We start from the raw sequence: 21,189 nt of genomic DNA, 5'->3' as shown, positions 1-21,189 counted from the left end.
CTGTATTCGGTGTATAAAACACCAACATTTCCACCCTCCTTTAGGGGGGAAAAAGTGTGTCTTATACTCCGAAAAGTACAGTATATTCAATCGATCAAATGCCTTCTCAGCATCTAGAAAGAAGAGCGCTGCCGGGACTTGGTTGTTTCTTTCCAAATATTCCAATAGATTTACAATTTGTCTTACATTATATCTCATTTGTCTCCCTCTTATAAATCCTGACTGGTCATTATGAATCATTTGACTCATGACTAACATTAATCTATTTGCTAATATTTTAGCAAAAATCTTGTAATCAGTGTTCAAAAGCGATATTGGCCTATAGTTTTCTGGTTTACTACAGTCTTGGTCTTCCTTTGGTATCAATGAAATAAAAGCCGTTCTCCATGAAGGAGGCACATCTCCTCCAGATTGAATTTTGTTAAATAAATCTTTAAGCGGTTCTACCATTTCAAACTGTAAATTTTTATAATAGACAGCAGTTAATCCATCTGTTCCTGGGTCTTTACCCGTTTTTAACTGTTTAATTGCTAAAATAATTTCCTCAGAAGTTATAGTTTGATTCAATCCTTCTCTTTGTTCTGGTGTAAATTCACAAATATTTTCTTCCTGTAAATATTTATCTATATCTATACCTTGGATTGGATCACTAACATATAACTTTGCATAAAATTCTAAAAAAGCTTTTTTAATCATATTCTGTTGGTATACCTCTTTACCTTTATATTCTATCTTTCCAATAGTACATAATTTCTGTTTTTTCCTTATTGCATATGCTAACCATCTACCTGGTTTATTAGCGTTACAAAATGTATTATGTTTAACATATTGTAGATTAGTTGCCACTTGGTCTGCCATCAACATATTAAACTGCCCTCGTAGTATATTTATTGTTTGTTTTACTTTCTTATCTCCTAGGCTAAATATAAGTAATTGCTCTTTCTTTTTTATTTCCTCCTCTAGTTTCATCCGCTTCTTCTGCCAATTCTATGTTTGTTATTCATATGTATTAAAATTCCCCTCATGTATGCCTTACTTGCATCCCAAACCATTTCCATATTCCTTATGCATATTCATAACAAAAAAATCATTTGTCTTTTAGATTCTTTTACATTTTCTTCATATCTAAACAAATTTTCATTTAACCTCTAAGATCTCCTAGCTCCCTTATCCTGATCAAATTCCACCCATACCGGGCTATGATCGGTCAAAGTTCTTGAACATATCTTCGTCTTCTTCACCCTAGAAAGAAAATCGTTACTAATTAGTATAAAATCAATCCTATCAGATTCATTGATGTCTATCAGGAAAAAAAGTGAAATCTTTTTCTTCAGCATTCCGTTCTCGCCAAATGTCTCTCAACTCCAAATCTTCCATCATATCAAAAAAAGCTTTGGGCAATTTTGTACGGCTTGAAATATTTTGAGATAAGCCTTTTTTATCTTTTCGGGTGTCCAATACTCCATTCCAGTCACCCCTTAATATAGACAATTTATAATCCCACTATATTATTTTATTATGCAAAAGTTAAAAAAAAATTCTTACTGTTGGTTAGGTGCATATACTCCAAGTAAAAGTATTTTCTTCCCTTCCATTAGAAGCTCAATTGCAATATATCTTCCTTGAACATCCGCCTCAATTAGCTTAGCTGTTAATTCTTTCTTTAAATATATAACTATACTATTCTTCTTCTCTGGAGCCGATGCAACAAAGTGTTTACCTAATCTTGAATTTATCAAATATTTTTGATCTAATATTCTAATATGTGTTTCCTGCAAGCAAATTACGTCATTTTTGAATTGTTTCAAGTAATGAAATATCTTTTTTCTCTTTTGTGGTCAGTTTAAGCCATTAACATTCCAAGTTAAGAATCTATTCGCCATTCTTGGCACCTTGAAGCTTTTGGAGCATCAGCTGAGTATCTTCCTGGATCTTCCTCTTCGGCCTGGCCCACCCCCACAGCTTCTCTTTGAGTAATGTCTTGAATTATCGCTTGATAATCTTTTCTTCTTGTTCTTTGCATCTTTTCTTCTTGTTCTTTGCGCTTAATGGCTGCTCAGGTCAATCTTTGCTCCTTTGCATCTTTTATTTTTCCCTGTGGTTCTGGAGCTTGAGGAGTATCCAGAAGTTGCAATGAACCTACAGCCCCAGCTTGAACTTGTGCCTGCTCTCCTTCCTTCTCCTGCTCTCCTGCTCTCTTGCTGTCTCCACTTCTCTTCTCCTCCTGGCCTCTGACGATGGTGGACTTCCTGTTCTGTCTCCCTCTGCAGTCCGGGAGACACGAGCGATGACTTAATTAGCCGGCAACTATCAGCTCTGGCAGAAAACTAGCGAGTGTCTGCCAAGTGTCTCTGTTATCTCTCTTGATGCCGATGAGTCAGCCAGGAAACCAGGAACAAACAAGACTTCAGCTCTAATTCTCCCTCTAAGCAGTTGATTTGCTTGCCACGAAGTGGTATAGCAGCCCTTGCTGCTTTTATATCCTGTGGGGTGTGGCTCCATGACTCAGCACTTCCTAGGCCTGCCCCTCCCCTGCTTTTGTTGTTCTCTTCTCTCCTGCCTACGAAACCTAGGGTCCAGCCAGGCCTGATTGCCATCAGCCAGGTCTGGAGGCGTGGGCTGGGGGGGGGGAGAGTCAGGGGATGGAGGCCTCGTTATCGCCTGCCTCTGGCTCCTGGAGCTGAGCCAGAGAAGCTGGTGCTCCAGAGGTAAATCCTGATGGCCCTTCCCCCTCACTTTCCGAGTCACTTTCTGGCAGGGGGCCCGGCTTAGGGGGTGCAGACACAACACTTCCAGCCTTTAAATCATTAGTGTAAAAATCTCTTGCTTTCCAAACTGTGTTGAGACGATATCTTTCTCCTGCATAATTCACTATTAGTCCAGCTGGAACATCCCATCTAAATTGCATCTGTCGATTTCTACCACCAAAAAAGCAAACTCCTTCCTATTTCTTAAAATTTTTGGAGGAATTTCTTTCAGCACTAATACCTCTTGACCTGTTATTTGGATTTTATTCTTGTAAGATGCTCATAAAATTTCATTTCTAATCCTCCTGGTTGTAAAATAAATCACAACATCTCTTGGCAACTGTCTCTGTCTAGCAACCCAGGAGTTAACACGATAAATTTTATCAATTTGGATTACAAAATCTGCTGGTTGCTCTCCAATCATCTGTGCAAAGACCTCTGCAAAAATCTCTTTTAAATACTCTCGGTTGTTTTCTTTCAATCCTCTCACTCTCAGGGCAAATTCCATCAATCTGTATTGTAACAAAACCACTTCATCGTCTGCCCTCTCCACCTTAATCTGAACCTCCTCCATCTTATTTTCCAACTTCAAATTAGATTAATTTCCTCCACCCTTTTGTCAAGCTGGATCATATTTTTTGCCAAACCTTGAAATGCTACCACAATGTCTCCTTATTCCGAGCCTCAACAACATCTTTAACTTCCAATATCTCTTCTGTAATTTCCTTAAATTTTTCCTCGATAACAGAAGTTTGCAGCTCTAAGGCTTCTTTTACAAATTCCTTTAAAAATTCTTTCAAGGATTCTTATAAAGCTTCCAAATTTAATGCTTTTGGGTCAGCTGAATGAGCTGGCGAACCTCCAGCACTCTTGGAAACGCCAGACTTTATTTGCTTAGATGCCATCTTACTTTAAATTTGTGGTTTGCAACAATAAAATCAATAAATCCAATTCTCCTGAAACCTTTTCATAAACACAGTTCTATAGTTCTTTTCCTTTTCACTTTTAAAACTCTTGACTTAAGTTTAAAATCCAGCAGCCTTGAACAGCACTAAGGGCGCTAACAATATTAACAAGAACTCTCTTCACTTTCATTTTCATGCCCTCTTAAATCACAAGCGCCATTTCCTTTAATCTTAAGTTGTCTCAGCAGGAGACAATGTAGCTACAGAGTTAGGGTTTATTACTTGCAATTGCCAGCGCTCCTGTCTTTGCTCCGTCTGCTTTAAAGTCCAATTAAGATTTAATGTTGATTGCAGAGGTGGTCGTGGTGTTTTGTTCTGCTTAAAAGCCGAAACGTCCCGGATCTGGAGCTCTATCGGGCTTTCCAGGGAGCTCTCACCCTTCAAGCCCCTAGAATTATTCCTGGGGCTTTCAGGGAGCTCTAGCTTCATCCGACTGCTCACCTTTCCCTCTTCTCCTGAGGGAAAGGTTTCCAAGCCTCCAGACAGCTGATTTACACTGTCTGAACGGCTCTTAACGCGATCACGAGGCTGGTGGTCTAAAAGACTTTCTTCAACACCTACGGTGCCACCGGAAGTCCAACTGCCAATTTTTACTTAAAATAATAGAAAAGATGCAATTTGGGGAATATTTTACACAAGCAATTAGAGCAATATATCAGAGACAAACAGCAAAAATAATAGTTAATGGTAGTTTAACAGAAGCTTTTAGAATTGAAAAAGGGACAAGGCAGGAATGTCCTTTGTCCCCATTACTGTTTATTTTAACTCTAGAACTTTTACTGAATAAAATACGTGGCTCAAATAAAATAAAGGGAATTAAAATTAGACACCAAGATTATAGATTAAAAGCATTTGCAGATAACTTGGTTGTTACTTTATCTCAACCAATACAATCGGTTATATACCTGGTGGATATAATTAGTCAATATGGGCAGGTATCTGGATTTAAAGTAAATCAACAAAAGACAAAGATAATAACTAAAAATATGATTATACATCAAAAAGAAGAATTAGAAATAATAACGGGATTTGAAATAGTAAAAAAGGTTAAATATTTAGGAATATATATTTCAGCTTCAAATGTGAAATTATATAAAAATAATTAGAATAGAATAGAATAGAATTTTTTATTGGCCAAGTGTGATTGGACACACAAGGAATTTGTCTTGGTGCATATGCTCTCAGCGTACATAAAAGAAAAGATACGTTCATCAAGGTACAATATTTACAACACAATTGATGGTCAATATATCAATATAAATCATAAGGATTACCAGCAACAAAGTTACAGTCATACAGTCATAAGTGGAAAGAGATTGGTGATGGGAACGATGAGAAGATTAATAGTAGTGCAGATTTAGTAAATAGTTTGACAGTGTTGAGGGAATTATTTGTTTAGCAGAGTGATGGCCTTCTGGAAAAAACTGTTCTTGTGTCTAGTTGTTCTGGTGTGCAGTGCTCTATAGCGTCGTTTTGAGGGTAGGAGTTGAAACAGTTTATGTCCTGGATGTGAGGGATCTGTAAATATTTTCACGGCCCTCTTCTTGATACGTGCAGTATACGAGTCCTCAATGGAAGGCAGGTTGGAAGCAATTATTTTTATTATTTATTTATTATTATTATTATTATTATTATTATTATTATTATTATTATTATTATTATTATTATTTAATAATAATTTATTATTATTTATGAAGTGTTATGGCAAAAAGTGCAGAAGGAAATGGAGAAATGGAAAAAACTACAATTATCTTTATTGGAAAGAATAGCAGTAATAAAAATGAATGTTTTGCCTAGGTTTTTATTTCTGTTCCAAATGATACCAATACTTAAAAAAGATGCACATTTGCAAGAATGGCAGAAAGGTATCAACAACTTTATCTGGATGGGTAAAAGAACGAGAATAAAGTTAAAAATAATACAGGATACACGTGAAAGAAGGGGTCTTAAAATGCCTAATCTAAGATTATATTATCGTTCCCATCACCAATCTCTTTCCACTTATGACTGTATGACTGTAACTTTGTTGCTGGTAATCCTTATGATTTATATTGTCTATATAATATATCGGTGGTTCTCCTCCTATCTCTCTGACCGGTCGCAGACGGTGTTGACAGGGGGGCAGAGGTCGGCCCCGAGGCGCCTCACCTGTGGGGTGCCGCAGAGGTCGATTCTCTCGCCCCTTCTGTTCAACATCTATATGAAGCCGCTGGGTGAGATCATCAGTGGCTTCGGTGTGAGGTACCAGCTGTACGCTGATGACACCCAGCTGTACTTCTCCACACCGGGCCACCCCAATGAAGCTATCGAAGTGCTGTCCCGGTGTTTGGAAGCCGTACGGGTCTGGATGGGGAGAAACAGGCTCAAGCTCAATCCTTCCAAGACAGAGTGGCTGTGGATGCCGGCATCCCGGTACAGTCAGCTGAGTCCTCGGCTGACTGTTGGGGGCGAGTCACTGGCCCCGATGGAGAGGGTGCGCAATCTGGGCGTTCTCCTGGATGAACGGCTGTCTTTGAAGATCATTTGACGGCCGTCTCCAGGAGAGCTTTCCACCAGGTTCGCCTGGTGCGCCAGTTGCGCCTTTCTAGACCGGGATGCCTTATGCACGGTCACTCACGCCTCGTGACGTCTCGCCTGGATTATTGCAATGCTCTCTACATGGGGCTCCCTTGAGGGGCATCCGGAGGCTCAGTTAGTTCAGAATGCAGCTGCGGGTGATAGAGGAGCCCTCGTGGCTCCGTGTTACACCTATCCTGCGCAGACTGCACTGGCTACCTGTGGCCTTCCGGGTGCGCTTCAAGGTGCTGGTGACAATCTTTAAAGCGCTCCATGGCATAGGGCCGGGCTATTTACGGGACCGCCTACTGCTACCAAATACCTCTCACCGACCCGTGCGCTCTCACAGAGAGGGACTCCTCAGGGTGCCGTCAGCTAGGCAGTGCCGTCTGGCGGCACCCAGGGGAAGGGCCTTCTCTGTGGGGGCTCCCACCCTCTGGAACGAATTCCCTCCAGGACTTCGCCAACTTCCGGACCTCCGAACCTTTCGTCGCGAGCTTAAAACACACTTATTTATCTGCACGGGACTGGATTAGATTTTAAAGTTATGGGTTTTAAGGGGTTTTTATTATTTATACTATTTTAAATTTCGGGCAATAGAATAAGTTTTTTAATTGTTTTTAATCTGTATTTATATGTATTTTAACTGCCTGTGAACCGCCCTGAGTCCTTAGGGAGATAGGGCGGTATATAAATTTGAAAAATAAATAAATAAATAAATAAATAAATAAATAAATATTATGAAGCAGCTGCCCTGTCACTAATCAGTGATTGGTTTAAACTAACAGAAGAAAGAACACTAAATATAGAAGGTTATGATTTGTTATATGGATGGCATGCTTATTTATTATATGATAAGAAAGTGGATAAGGTTTTTAAAAGCCATATACTTAGAAGTGCTTTGTTGCGGGTTTGGAAAAAGTATCAATATAAGTTAAATTGTAAAATACCTATATGGGCAATCCCCAGACATCTGATAGAGAACATAAATATAGAATAAAAACAAGAGGTGGTTACCTACAAAGAGCTTCTTTTTATGGAAAAGGGTAAATTACAATTGAAACCTTTAAATATAATGAAAGAAAGAAAGGATAATTCATACTTGGTTTCAGTATGGACACCTGCAAGCTAGATGGAGAGAAGATCAGAAAACTGGTGTCATGCAAAATGAGGAAAACTTGGTAAAACAAATTAGAGATCAAAGTCAATCGCATATTAAAAGGTTATATAATGCCTTGATAGAAATAGATTCAGAAACGGAATTAGTTAAGGACTGTATGGTAAAATGGGCACAAAATATTCAGCAATCTATAACGATGGAAACATGGAAAAAAATTGGGTTAGGAATGTTAAATTTATACAAGCACAAAATTTAAGAGAAAATTTTTACAAAATGTTTTATAGATGGCATCTAGATCCTAAAAAACTGGCCTGCATGTATCTGAATTTGCAAACTAAATGTTGGAGATGTGATTGTGATGATGCTACTTATTATCATATATGGTGGACTTGTAAAAAAATCAAAGCATTTTGGATAAAAATTTGGTGGGTTATGCAAAATATTTTGAAAAAGATGATAAAGTTTACTCCGCAGTTGTTTTTATTGGGTATAATTACGGACTGGACTTTAGCAATAGACTAAATTGATCTTAAATTTAATATCAGCAACTAGACTATTGGTAGCGCAATATTGGAAGAAGGAATATCTGCCTACCATTGAAGAGTGGATATTAAAAGTACCGAATTTAGCGGAGATGGCAAAAATCTCAGCGTATCTGAAAGACTATTCACAAGAAAGATATATACTGGAATGGAGAAGATGGATTGATTATACTCAAAACAAATATCAGACCAAGAAGTACCAAATAACTTATGAATGAATAGAAAGAAAAAATTGCATTTGTATATTTTTCTTTATGTAAAAGGGGAGTTAAGGCTCTAGGGAAGGGATGGGAGTTTATGGATAGTTAACGTATTCTAGCTTATGATTGTTAGATTTTATACCCTGTATTTTGCTCTGGGAAGTCTGAGGGGGGTGGGGGGATTGGGTGGAGGGGGGAGGGGGAGGGGGGAGGGAGGGGGAGGGGAGGCATTTGTGGAAATTTCTTTTATTTATTTATTTATTTATTTTATTTTATTAGATTTATAAACCGCCCTTCTCCCGAAGGACTCAGGGTGGTGTACAGCCAAGGTAAAAAAAAGAAACAATGTACAATTAAAAGTAAATTTAAAAACTTATTATACAGTGTGGCCGAAAATTAAAATAATTAAAAATCTAAAAACCCCAATTTAAGATTTAAATAAAATTTAAAATTTGAAATCTAGACAATTTAAGAAAGCCCCGCGTGAACAAACAAATATGGTTTCAGTTCGCGGCGAAAGGTTCGAAGGTCAGGTATTTGACGTAACCCAGGGGGAAGTTCATACCAAAGTGTAGGAGCCCCCACAGAGAAGGATCTTCCCCTGGGGGCCGCCAGCCGACATTGCCTGGCGGACGGCCCTGAGAAGGCCCTCTCTATGTGAGCATACGGGTCGGTGGGAGGCATGAGGTAACAGCAGGCGGTCCCGTAAGTACCCAGGCCCCAAGCCATGGAGCGCTTTAAAGGTGGTAACCAAAACCTTGAAATGAACCCGAAAGGCAACAGGAAGCCAGTGCAGTCTGCACAGGAGAGGTGTTACATGGGAGCTACGTGAGACTCCCTCTATCACCCGCGCAGCTGCATTCTGGACCAACTGAAGCCTCCGACTGCATCTCAAGGGGAGCCCCATGTAGAGAGCATTGCAATAATCCAGGCGGGAGGTAACAAGAGCATGAGTGACTGTGCATAGGGCATCCTGATCGAGGAAGGGGCGCAACTGGCGAACCAGGTGAACCTGGTGAAAGGCTCTCCTGGAGACGGCCGCCAAATGGTCTTCAAACAACAGCCGTGCATCCAGGAGAACACCCAAGTTGCGCACTCCCTCCCTTGGGGCCAATAACTCGCCCCCAACAGTCAGCTGCAGCTGCAGCTGACTGTATCGGGGTGCCAGCATCCACAGCCACTCCGTCTTGGAGGGATTGAGCTTGAGCCTTTTCCTCCCCATCCAGACCCGTACGGCTTCCAAACACCGGGACAGCACTTCGACAGCTTCGTTGGGGTGGCCCGGGGTGGAAAAGTACAGCTGAGTATCATCAGCGTACAGCTGATATCTCACCCCGAAGCCACTGATGATCTCACCCAACGGCTTCATATAGATGTTGAACAGGAGGGGCGAGAGAATCGACCCCTGTGGCACCCCACAAGTAAGGTGCCTCGTGGTCGACCTCTGCCCCCGTCAACACCGTCTGCGACCGGTCGGAGAGATAGGAGGAGAACCACCGATAAACGGTGCCTCCCACTCCCAACCCCTCCAACCGGCACAGCAGGATACCATGGTCAATGGTATTGAAAGCCGCTGAGAGATCTAATAGGACCAGGGCAGAGGAATGACCCCTGTCTCTGGCCCTCCAGAGATCATCCACCAATGCGACCAAAGCTGTCTCCGTGCTGTACCCGGGTCGGAAGCTGGATGGAACGGGTCCAGATAGACAGCTTCATCCAGGAACTGGGGTAGCTGCCGTGCCACAGCACTCTCTACAACCTTCGCAATAAAGCGAAGGTTGGAGACCGGACGGTAGTTACCTAAAATAGCTGGGTCCAGGGAAGGCTTCTTGAGGAGGGTCCTCACTACCGCCTCCTTCAAGGCGGCAGGGAAAACTCCCTCCAACAAAGAAGCGTTGGTAATCCCCTGGAGCCAGCCTCGTGTCACTTCCCGGGAGGCCAGCACCAACCAGGAAGGGCACGGGTCCAGTAAACATGTCGTAGTGTGCAGCCTCCCCAGCAACCTGTCCACGTCCTCGAGAGTCACAGGATCAAACTCATCCCAAACAATATCCACAAGACGCGACTCCGCCCTCTCACCTGGATCATCCCAATTTCGGTCCAAGCCATCCCGGAGCTGAACGATTTTGTCATATAGATAACCACTAAACTCCTCGGCACAGCCCTGCAACGGGTCATCCCGCACCTCCTGATGCAGGAGGGAGCAGGCCACCCGAAACAGGGCGGCTGGGCGGTTATCTGCCGACGCAATGAGGGTGGAAGTGTAGGAATGCCTCGCCTCCCTCATTGCCACTAGGTAGGTCCTAGAATAGGACCTAACTAGTGTTCGGTCAGCTTCGGAATGGCTGGACCTCCACACACTCTCTAGGCGTCTTCTCCGGCGTTTCATCTCCCTCAGCCCCTCGGAAAACCAAGGGGCCGGTCGAGATCTACGCCGGGTCAGAGGCCGCAAGGGCATGACACGGTCCAAAGCTCCAGCCGCGGCCCGTTCCCAGGCCGCAACTAGCTCTCCAGCCATGCCGTGGGCCAGGTCCTCAGAAAATGGCCCAAGCTCCATCAGGAACCCCTCCGGGTCCATAAGGCGCCTGGGACGGAACCAACGCATTGGCTCCGTCTCCCTGCAGTGGTGGGTAGCGGTCCGAAAATCTAGGCGAAGGAGAAAATGATCTGACCATGACACCAGTTCTGTTTCTAACTTATCTAATTCCAGATCATTTAGCCACTGACCAGAGATATAAATTAAGTCCAGTGTGCCATCCCCTATGTACTTACGGGACTGCCTGCTGTTACCTTTTGCCTCCCACCGACCCGTACGCTCACACAGAGAGGGCCTTCTCAGGGTGCCGTCCGCCAAGCAATGTCGGTTGGCGGCCCCCAGGGGAAGGGCCTTCTCTGTGGGAGATCCTACGCTTTGGAATGAACTTCCCCCTGGTTTATGTCAAGTGCCTGATCTTCGGACTTTTCGCAGTGAGCTGAAAACGCACCTATTTATTCAAGCGGGACTGGATTAAAATTTTATCGGGGTTATTTATATTTTTAGATTTTAAATTGTTTTAAATTTTTCGGCGACATCATAATATGTTCCTTTTAAATTTCTTTTAATTTGTATACAGTGTATTTTTACTTGGCTGTACACCGCCCTGAGTCCTTCGGGAGAAGGGCAGTATAAAAATCGAAATAAATAAATAAATAAATAAATGTGCATGGGGCCATCAATTACTTGAATCAGGTCCAAGGCCGTCATGGAAGCCTGGAACTCCCGAGCCGTTGTCGATGACAAGCCCGTCGATGGCAGGTTAAAGTCCCCCATGACTATAAGTCTGGGGGGTCTCAACCGCCACCCCGGCGAGCACCTCCAACAACTCGGGTAGGGCTGTAGTCACGCAGCAAGGAGCCAGGTACGTGATCAACAACCCAACTGATTCCGATGGCCCCACTTCACAAAGAGGGATTCACAACCGGCAATCTGAGGCACAGTGGCCTCCCTCGGCTCTAGACTTTCCCTAATAACAACCGTTACCCCCCCACCCCTACCTTGGGCTCTCGGCCGATGAAATGCTCGGAAACCTGGCGGGCATAACTCCACAAGGGGACCCCCCCCTCCGGACCCAACCAGGTCTCCGTAATGCCCATAAGGTCCGGGGCTTCCCCCTGAATAAGATCACCGATCAGGGGGGCCTTATTGACCACGGACCAAGCATTACATAACATCAACCGGAGACCAAGGCTCTGAGGACCATGACCGCCCAGGGAACGGGTGAAGACTGAGGGGCCGGAGCACGTGATCGCTTTGAGACAGCGAGCACGTGCTCGCAACACTTGATATGGCCCCCGCTTCTGCCATATCTGCCTCTCCCACTTACCGTACAGATTGAACAACTCTCTACTCCTGGAATGAACCCATCCCCCTCTGTCTTCGGACCAGATGGTGTAGTGCCGCGAACAAGCACGGGGGCTAGATCCCTCCCCAACGGGTTATTCCCCCCACCCGTCATATCCCTCCCCCCCCTTAAAAGACCCCTCTTTAAAAACCTATTTAAAAAACCCCAAAAATTCTTCTTGGCCGCATTACAGGATTTTTAATTATCTGAACTTATAATGCAGAAATCAATGAGCCCTGATGGTGCAGTGGTTAGAATGCAGTACTGCAAGCTAACTCTGCCCACAGCCTCAAGTTTGATCCTGACAGGGCTTGAGCTTGACTCAGCCTTCCATCCTGATGAGGTCAGTAAAATGAGGACCCAAATTTTGGGAGACAAATGCTGACATTATAAACCACTCAGGGAGTACTGTAAAGCACTAAGGAGTAGTATATAATTTTAAATGCTTATTGTTATTGCTACCCTTTGCTTTGTCAGCATCTGCTTCAAGCAACATATTCAAGTGTCTATATTGAGGTACAAAATTCTGTCATCTGGGATTTACTTCATCCTGGGGTATCTGAGGAAATGTGTAAAATATGGGGAGAATTGAGCACATCCTCTTCATAAACAAAATCCATGCCTTACCTTCAGGTGGATGGATGTGATCAGTTGAATCAAGGACATTACACATGCCAAGTTTGGAGAGGGAATGATACCACCTGCCCTGAAAGAAACTGCCTAAATCTGGCCATGTTCATCAAGTGCAATTCCCTTTTAGAGATAGTTGTAAAGGCTGTGGTCTGGGATCAACGGCAAAACATGCCAGAGGAGGCAGATTTTGGATCCTTTTTATTCAGATTCAGATCTAGTCATGGAATAGAAACCATACATAAATAGGACTTACTTTTTAGTCAATCTACTCCTTTCTAAATGGATGGTTGGGAAAGAAAAGGCAGGGGGAGGAGTACCTGTTAGCCACTCCAATGTGAGGTATTGCAGGGTTCTTCTCTCTCATTCGTACAGTTTAACTCTTAAACAAATTAAGGGAGTAACCATCACTTGGGATGAGTATGCTGATAATACCCTATCTCTCTATCCCAGGGTAGATCAGTGATGCTGTGGAAGTCTTGGCTTAATTCTGGAACCTGGAAGGATTTTGATAGTTGTAAAGACTAATACTAGGAGGAACAAGTTGTAGTTGAATCACAGCATAAGAACCTATCTGTTCCAATGGTGACTCTGGATGAGGTACCACTCCTCAGGAATTTGGAAGCCCTCTTGACTAATGGTTTTCAAAGATGTTCAGGTCATACAACCTGTTAGCTAAAAAAACATTTTTTCTGCCTGCCTCTGAAACACTTACAAAATAAAAGGTCTCCATGAGAACAAAAGCCAAAGGGAATGGGGGACTTCTGAATGTCAGCTGACAGGCCCTGCTCTTTCTGCTTTACACATCACTATCATGGCCTCCCCCACTGCGTTCAGTGACCATTTTTTAAGCCTTATGGAACCCAACTAAGTTTTCATGAGATGCAAAACATAGTGCAGCCAGTTGTAGGCTCTGCATTGGGTAGAACAAACTTCTGGGCATATAAAATCTGATTTTAACTACAAAATCTATTTGGCACTCAGGACTGGGAGGGACTGTCTGCTTGAAAGTGATTTGCCATCCAGAAGACATATCCACAGTATAAATAATGAACCTCTTCCCTACAAGAGATACTTTTGAGAACAAGAGACCTGTGCTTTTCAAATGTAGCACTGAATCTCTGGAATAGCCTTTCACTGGCAATCCCGGTGGCATAACTACTCCTAGGTTCAGAAAAGCTATGGAAAAAACAAATTCAAAAAGATCTTTTAGAGCAACGTTCCCAAAGCTGTCTGTGTTGGCCAAGCACGGGGGGAGGGGGAGAGTGGATGGTTTTCTGTGAGGTGCAGGGCACACAGCTGTGTGTGAGTAGCAGGCACACACAACTTGCACAAGTGGGGCTACGAGCACTGGCGCTTCCCTTCGCATGAGAGGGGCTACCAGGACTGGCATCTGCTGCTCGTGCAAGTGGTGCTCACTCATGTGGCCCGGTTGCAAGTAGGCCATGGTCCGATAGTGGACCACAGCCCACAGGTTAGAGACCCCTGTTTTAGAGGTTAAAATCTGAACATCAGTAGACCTAATAATAATAGTTTTGATAGTCTTTATTATAATAATGCTAATAGGACTATTAATTTAGTATGTTATTTATTGATGTTTGATTATTTAATTCTTAACTGTAAACCACCACTAATCTTTGTAAAAGTAATTATTTAAAATATAATAACTATTTAAATTAAAAATGTCAATTAAATTGGAAAAAAAAATTTTTTTTTAAATCTGAAAATTTTAGGAAAATGTACGGCTACTCTTATATAATTCAGATATTCCCTCAACATCGTCAAACTATTCACTAAGGCTGCATTACTATTATTATTAGTCTTCTCACCGTTCCTATTACCCATCTCCTCCCACTATGACATGACTATAACTTTCTTACTTGTATCCTTATGATTTTTATTGATATTGTTTCCTGATTGCTTATTTGTACCCTACGATTATCATTAAATATTGTACCTTATGATTCTTGATGAATGCATCTTGTCCTTTTATGTACACTGAGAGCATATGTACCAAAGACAAATTCCTTGTGTCCAATCACACTTGACCAATAAAAAGTTCTGTTCTGTTCTGTTCTGTTCTGTTCTGTTCTGTTCTGTTCTGTTCTGTTCTATTCTATTCTATTCTATTCTATTCTATTCTATTCTATTCTATTCTATTCTATTCTACTCTACTCTACTCTACTCTACTCTACTCTACTCCTCTACTCTACTCTACAATTTACAGACCTGTAGTATAAGCAAATGAGACTAAAGGAAGAGGGAATTATTAAAGTAAAACCCTTCATAAACAAAATTAGAGAGAAAAATATTCGTACAAAGAGAATATATTCAGGAACCACTTCCCTAGAAACAGTGGTGTTCTAGCTGTCTTATAGAAAAGGACGAAGTACAAATGAAATAAGCAATGAACAGTTTAAAGCAATAACATGAAGGATGTGGCCAGACATGGGTGGAAATAACCTCTAGGACTGACAGGGAGCAACTTTAGCAAATGGGGGGGAGCACACAGGAGTTCAAGGACCCCAAGGTGACATTGGATTGACCTCTAGGGTGAGAACATGGTTGGCTATTTTATGTATGTTACCCTCTTGCCCAGATGCGATGGGCAGGCTGGGTGTGTTGCAAAGGCCAATTGGAAAGACCAGTTGGAAAGACCAGCACGTGGGGAGGGACACTTTTGAGTGTGGAAAGGGTTGCAGAGTGAGGACTCCCAACGGCACAAAGAGCTACAGCTAAAGCGCCACAGGAATATTTGTCCTTCCACCTACCCATTGAATGATTGAAGTGAATCAGTATGATTGACATAATGACAGGGTTGACAGTGCAGGAAGGAGAGTGGTCAGGGTTGGGAATAGAAGACCACCTTACAGAGTTTAGAGCAGGGGTGTCAAACTCATGTCATCAAGGCAGTGTCATGTGACGTACCAGGACTTTTCCCTCCTTCGCTAAACCGGCATGGGCATGGCCAGAATGTGACACATCTAGCTCGTGGGCTGAGAGTTTGACAGCACTGGTTTAGAGTTAGAATTAAACCAGGTAGTGACGGGTAGGGGAAGAAACAGGAGCCATAAGGCAGGCCTTTACAGGTAAAGATGCTCCTGCTACTTAATAACAGTGGTGTGTTCTGGGGTTCCAAGTTCACACCTGATGCTGAATAGCAGACCTTTGGAGGCTCTGGCCTTTGGCTGCTGCTAATGAATACCAGGTTTATTAACAAGGATCCCCTTGTTAATCTGTCATTTGTAAGGGAGGAACAAAATGATCTGCTGTGCATCACCAAGACTGGATGACACTAGATGGGAGTATTTCCCTCTTGGAGATATGCCCAGCTGGGTTTAGGATTTGGTCCATGGGATCTAGGACAACTCGCCATAACCAACTCGCTGCAGCCATCTCGCCACAGCCATCTTGCCACGGAACCATCCATATGGGATAATTCAATTCAACAAATGTTATCCGCCACTGTTTCTACATTATTTCCATTTTTGTCAATGGAAATAATGTCAAAGAAACAGTGGCGGATATTTATTGCATTGAGTTATCCCACGTGGAATGACCACGATGCGTTGTCCATGGCGAGTTGGCTGCGGCAAGATGGCCATGGTGAGTTGTCCCATTCCATTGTCATTTATTTGTGTATATTCCATATTGATATACAAAGACCTTTATTATTGAAATTATGGCAACTGTTGAAATAGTTGATATAAAGAATTCAAATAGGCTATACCATGCTTTACTGATGGTGCTTTTATGTTGCCTAATAACAAGGGTTCTCTGTTGTGGTGATTCAGAAAAGGCAAATTGGAATGTTGGTCAAAATGGGCTTCTCACAACCAATCAGCGGTGAAATGCACTTACCTTCGCTACCAGTTGAGGAATGGGCGTGCGCGCCTCTTCTGCACATGCAAAATACCTTCTGCGCATGCGCAGCGGGTCAAAAATGGGACAAAATGACATCCCAGTGGGTGGGCGTAGCCTCTCACCGCTGACGCTACTGGTTCACACAAGCCAGATAGATCCGGCCAGATTTCACAACCAATGTATGTGCCCACTAAGGTCAGGCTCCTTGGTGACTACTTTTCTACCTATAAGAATCTTCTGCAGCCAGGCGAAATAATGCTTACAACAATTGGCACACTTACTAATCAGGGAAATCCTATTCAGCAGATACTTGAAAAAGTAAGGAAAATAAAGCCAACAGTGCTGTATATTTGTATGTATGTCGACGTTTTATTTATTTATTTATTCATTCATTCATTTATTATTTATTCATTTGATGGAATAACTTGCAACACTTCCCTATTCACAGATTTCTAATCCAGAATAATAACGTTATTTCAAGGCGCTGAAAAACTATTTATTGCAAAATAAATTAGAACGGCATTTACATCACAGGCCCAACTCTCATTGAGCATATATGTTGGAATTACACTATACCATTTAAGAAGGAAACGGTTCCCTAATTTTATTAGGAGAGAGGGAATACTTCATCATGAACATCCTTTCCAAACAGATTAACTTAATCGTCCCTTCAAGATATTTATGAGATTAGCCTTTTCCCTTTCCTTCCAGGCTAATCCCTGCGCCAAAATACAATCGTCCCCCAGAAGGTGGGGGTCCCCTCTGCAATCAACGCGGGGCCTCCGAGCAGTCGAGGAGAGCCGAGAAGCCCCGGGGGAAGAGTTCTGGGAGAGTCCGCCCCTGACTCGCACCACCACCCCAGGCGCTGAGGCCTTGTTTAGGAAGCCTCCGATACATCCCCGGGGGCCCGCAGCCTTCTGCTCTCTGGACTAACCTTGCCGGAGGCGCCGTCGCCCAACAGCACGAACTTGAGCTGCCTGTTGGCGCCTTCTTCCTCCGACTCCGAGTCCGACATCGCCCGCAGTCCAGTGCGGAAAGTTGCCTTCAAAGGAGCCTCAAAGGCCTCCGCACCGTTGCCATTTTCTCCATTCTGTCGCCCAGGAGGCGTTGGACTGGAGTCACTGGACCAACACTCCAGCAAGCCAATGGGGCGGGACGCTGCGCCGCTGCGGAAGTGGAACAGCCACAGAACGTGAAGTGCGGAGGAAGCTGGCTCGGCAGCTAGAAAAAAAAATGAAGCGCGGCTGCCCGTAATCCCTGCATTCATTCATTCATTCATTTATTTATTTATTTTATCGAATACATATTAAATAACATATATATAAGTATGAATTGAATATATAAAATGAATACAATTAAAAGGAACATTAGGACAGGGACGGTAAGCACGCTGGTGCATTGACGCAGTCCCCCCTCTCTACATTGATGGTTTCTCCCAAAAAAAGAACTGAATCCCATACACTGCCTATGGCCACCGGGGGCGGGGAAACGGGTGGTAAAGACACGCCCCTTCACCTGCTAAAATGTACACGGCGCCTCCATGAGGCGCCCGCAAACCTTTAGCCAGTCCGTGGGAACCCAATACCGTGAATGCATGTGGAAGAAACCGGGAGCCATAAACGTGAATTACGGTATTTCTGTAAAAAAAATGATATAGCCGCATATCTCATGCACCTTAACGTTGGGACGCTTGAAACAATTCAGAACCGTTTGTATTGTGTTATTAATATTAATATTAAGCGTTTGATCATATTGCACGGCTCTCCAGCTCTGAAATAATGGAACTGATCAGCTGCGAAAGTCCAGCTAGAAGTAACACTATACCGTCGGTTGCAAAGCCAAGGTCGTTTCCGCAAGAGCACCAGGAGGTAGCAGCACTGGATAGCCTCTGCGGGAGATTAGTAGGAATGCTGTTCCTCCTTGGACGGGAGGCCACCAGGAATTTCAGGTAGTGACCCAAGTCAAAAGCGTGCCGGGGGAGGCCGACCACTTCTGTGTCCTGGATAGTAAAGGTACAGGGTAATGTTCATAGAGATCCTGGGAGCTGATCTTGATTCATTCTCTTTTGATAACGATCTCCAGTCTTCATGTGGCCATTTAATTGTTAAAGAAGGGAGCTCTTTTTAACAAGTAAATGACAATCTCAACTCGAAGCTCCATGCAAGTTCCAACATACCATTGTAAGAGCACCTATGTATGACCCTTTACTGAAAAAGATAAAAGCTACATCGTAAAGACTGGTTGGCATATACTTTATATATGTCCTATGTCCAAGACGTATAATTTTATAAGATGCCAACTTCTAAATTCAATCAAATATTCAGAACTGCACTTGCTGGGAAGGCAGAAAGCAGCAATTCCCAGGCCAGTTAAAAGGGAAGGTCTAGGCCAGTAATGGCGAACCTTTTCAGCACCAAATGCCCAAATTGGAACGCACACATACTGGAGCCCCAGAAACCCGAAGATCAGCTGGCCAATGTGCATGCTGGTCTTTTGGCTTCTGGGGCTCCAACATGCGCGAAGATCAGCTGGCTGGCATGCAGAAGAGCAGTTGACGGTGCACGTACCCACAGAGAGGGCTCTATGTGCCACCTCTGGCACACATGCCATAGGTTTGCCATCACGGGTCTAGGCCGAGCAGCTGCATTTGAAATAGATAATTGACAGTAGAAAATAACACAGTGGTCCATCAATTCTGCCCTTTGAGAGTTTTTTATTTATTGGTTTTTAATTATTTTGATTTATGTTATTATTTTTTTATTTTTTGTTGATAAAAGACATGTGTTTATCCTAAATATGGTTAAACTCAATTACTGGTGAATAACTCATTCTCTGCCAGAAGTTGATTCCAAGCTTCCACTATTGTTTCTGTGAAGTAATAGTTTCTAACATTATGTTTTAACTTCTCAGTTTGAGGTTATGCTCCCATGTTCTTGATTTTTGCTTAATATTGAAAATACTGCCTTCTAGAACCTTATAAACTCCCTTAATATATTTGAAGGTTTCAATCACGTCACAAACACACCTTTTCCTTTCTGTCCTCCGTACTGTACTGATTTAGTTCCTCTAGTCTCTCTTGGTATGTGTTGTTGCCCATTTCTGGAGTAGCTCAATCTTAATCAATACCATTTTTTTGAGTGAGGTCTCTAGAACTTCACAGTATTCCAAATGGAATTTGACTAAAGCCCTACATAACGGGATTAGGACCTCCTTTTTTCCTGCTGGTGATCCCTTTAGTGATGCAGCCCAGAATTTTGTTTGCCTTCACAGCTGCCTGGCCACAATGTTTATTCATTTTGCAGTCAATTGCTATGAGCACACCTAAATCCTTTTCTTCTATTGCTCTGTACCCTCTTAAAAGCCTCACCCACAACATCTGAAAGTAAGGCGTTCCACTGGTTTAATTGTTCTCACTGTTAGGAATTTTCTCCTTAGTTCTTGCTTCTTTCCTTGATTAGTTTCCATCCATTGTTTGTCTTGCCTTCAGGTACTTTAGTAAATAAGTTGACCCTCTCTTCCTTGTTGCCAGTATTGGAAGACTGCTATACTATGATCTCTGGTCCTTCTTTTCACTAGACCAGGTATACCCAGTTCCTGCAATCGTTCTTCATATGTTATAGCTCCTAGGCCCCTAATCATCTTTGTTGCTTTTCTCTGAACTCTTTCCAAAATCTCAGCATTTTTTTGTATTAGGGTGACCAAAACTGGATGCAGTATTCTAAGTGTGGTCTTACTAAGGCTTTATGATGTGGTATTATTACTTCACATAATCTTGATTTTATCCGTCTGTTAATGCAACCTAATATTCCATTAGCTTTTTTGGCTGCTGCAGTACACTATTAGCTCATGTTTAGATGGTTGTCCACTAGGGCTCCAAGATCCCTCTCGCAGTTACTACTGTTGAGCCAGGTTTCACATAGTCTACCTATATCTGTACCTAGTCTGTACCTCCAATATGGCAGATTTTAGCATCATCCACTGAACACTGTTTCCTGTCACTTTATGCCACCCTTCAAGCTTATATTTTAGATATTCCCCCATTTTAGTAAAATGTGTCCACTTTTTTTTTTAAATTGAATTTATATCCCGCCATTCTCCGAAGACTCAGGGTGGCTTACACTGTGTTAAGCAATAGTCTTCATCCATTTGTATATTATATACAAAGTCAACTTTTATTGCCTCCAACAATCTGGGTGTCAGGCTGCCTCTGATTATATCTAGCAAAGAATATACTTTGACTTCATTTGTAAATAAAGAAAAGTACTTTTACTAAGTACATCCGGACTGCAGCAGTATAAAGTTGAATCTGAGACAAAATATGGCTAACATTCCATATCCCATTGTTAGCCCCTCCTCTCCCCAAGAGGTAAGCAGGTTTGGTCCAATGCCAGCTCCTTCTCGGGCCCCCGTGGTAATCTTCTTCCGCAGGTCTCTGGCTGTAAATCATCTCAGGAATGCAATGTCCGTTGAAAGCGCGCGCTCTAACATTCCTGTTGAATTCAAACTATGTCAGACGACACTCTTAAAGGGCCCTCTCTACTTAAACTGAAATCATGAGCTCTTTACATTACACATAAAAACCCCATGCAATCTAACTACTGAATATAAAGAGTACAAAAGGATGTGAGGATTGGAGTGGAGGCTGACATTCGGCCCTCCTGCAACAAGGACATTAGTTCTGAGT

At 42.7% G+C, this 21,189-nt stretch overlaps 1 protein-coding gene across 2 annotated transcripts in view; it reads right to left on the bottom strand.

Moving 5' to 3' along the window:
- RAB28 (RAB28, member RAS oncogene family) overlaps nucleotides 1-17,664 on the bottom strand; it is a 319,728-nt gene extending 302,064 nt beyond the window's left edge. For both annotated transcript variants that reach the window (XM_058192160.1, XM_058192159.1), the window contains exon 1: nucleotides 17,440-17,664. In XM_058192160.1, coding sequence (XP_058048143.1) covers nucleotides 17,440-17,520 — 81 coding nt within the window. In that variant the 5' untranslated portion in view covers nucleotides 17,521-17,664. The remainder of the gene's footprint in view (nucleotides 1-17,439) is intronic.
- Nucleotides 17,665-21,189: the final 3,525 nt, after the last annotated feature.

This window comes from Ahaetulla prasina, chromosome 8 (assembly GCF_028640845.1).
Source record: "Ahaetulla prasina isolate Xishuangbanna chromosome 8, ASM2864084v1, whole genome shotgun sequence".
Classification (NCBI taxonomy): domain Eukaryota; kingdom Metazoa; phylum Chordata; class Lepidosauria; order Squamata; family Colubridae; genus Ahaetulla; species Ahaetulla prasina.
The sequence above is the reverse complement of the archived record's forward strand: the minus strand, read 5'-3'. Positions and strand labels throughout refer to the sequence as shown.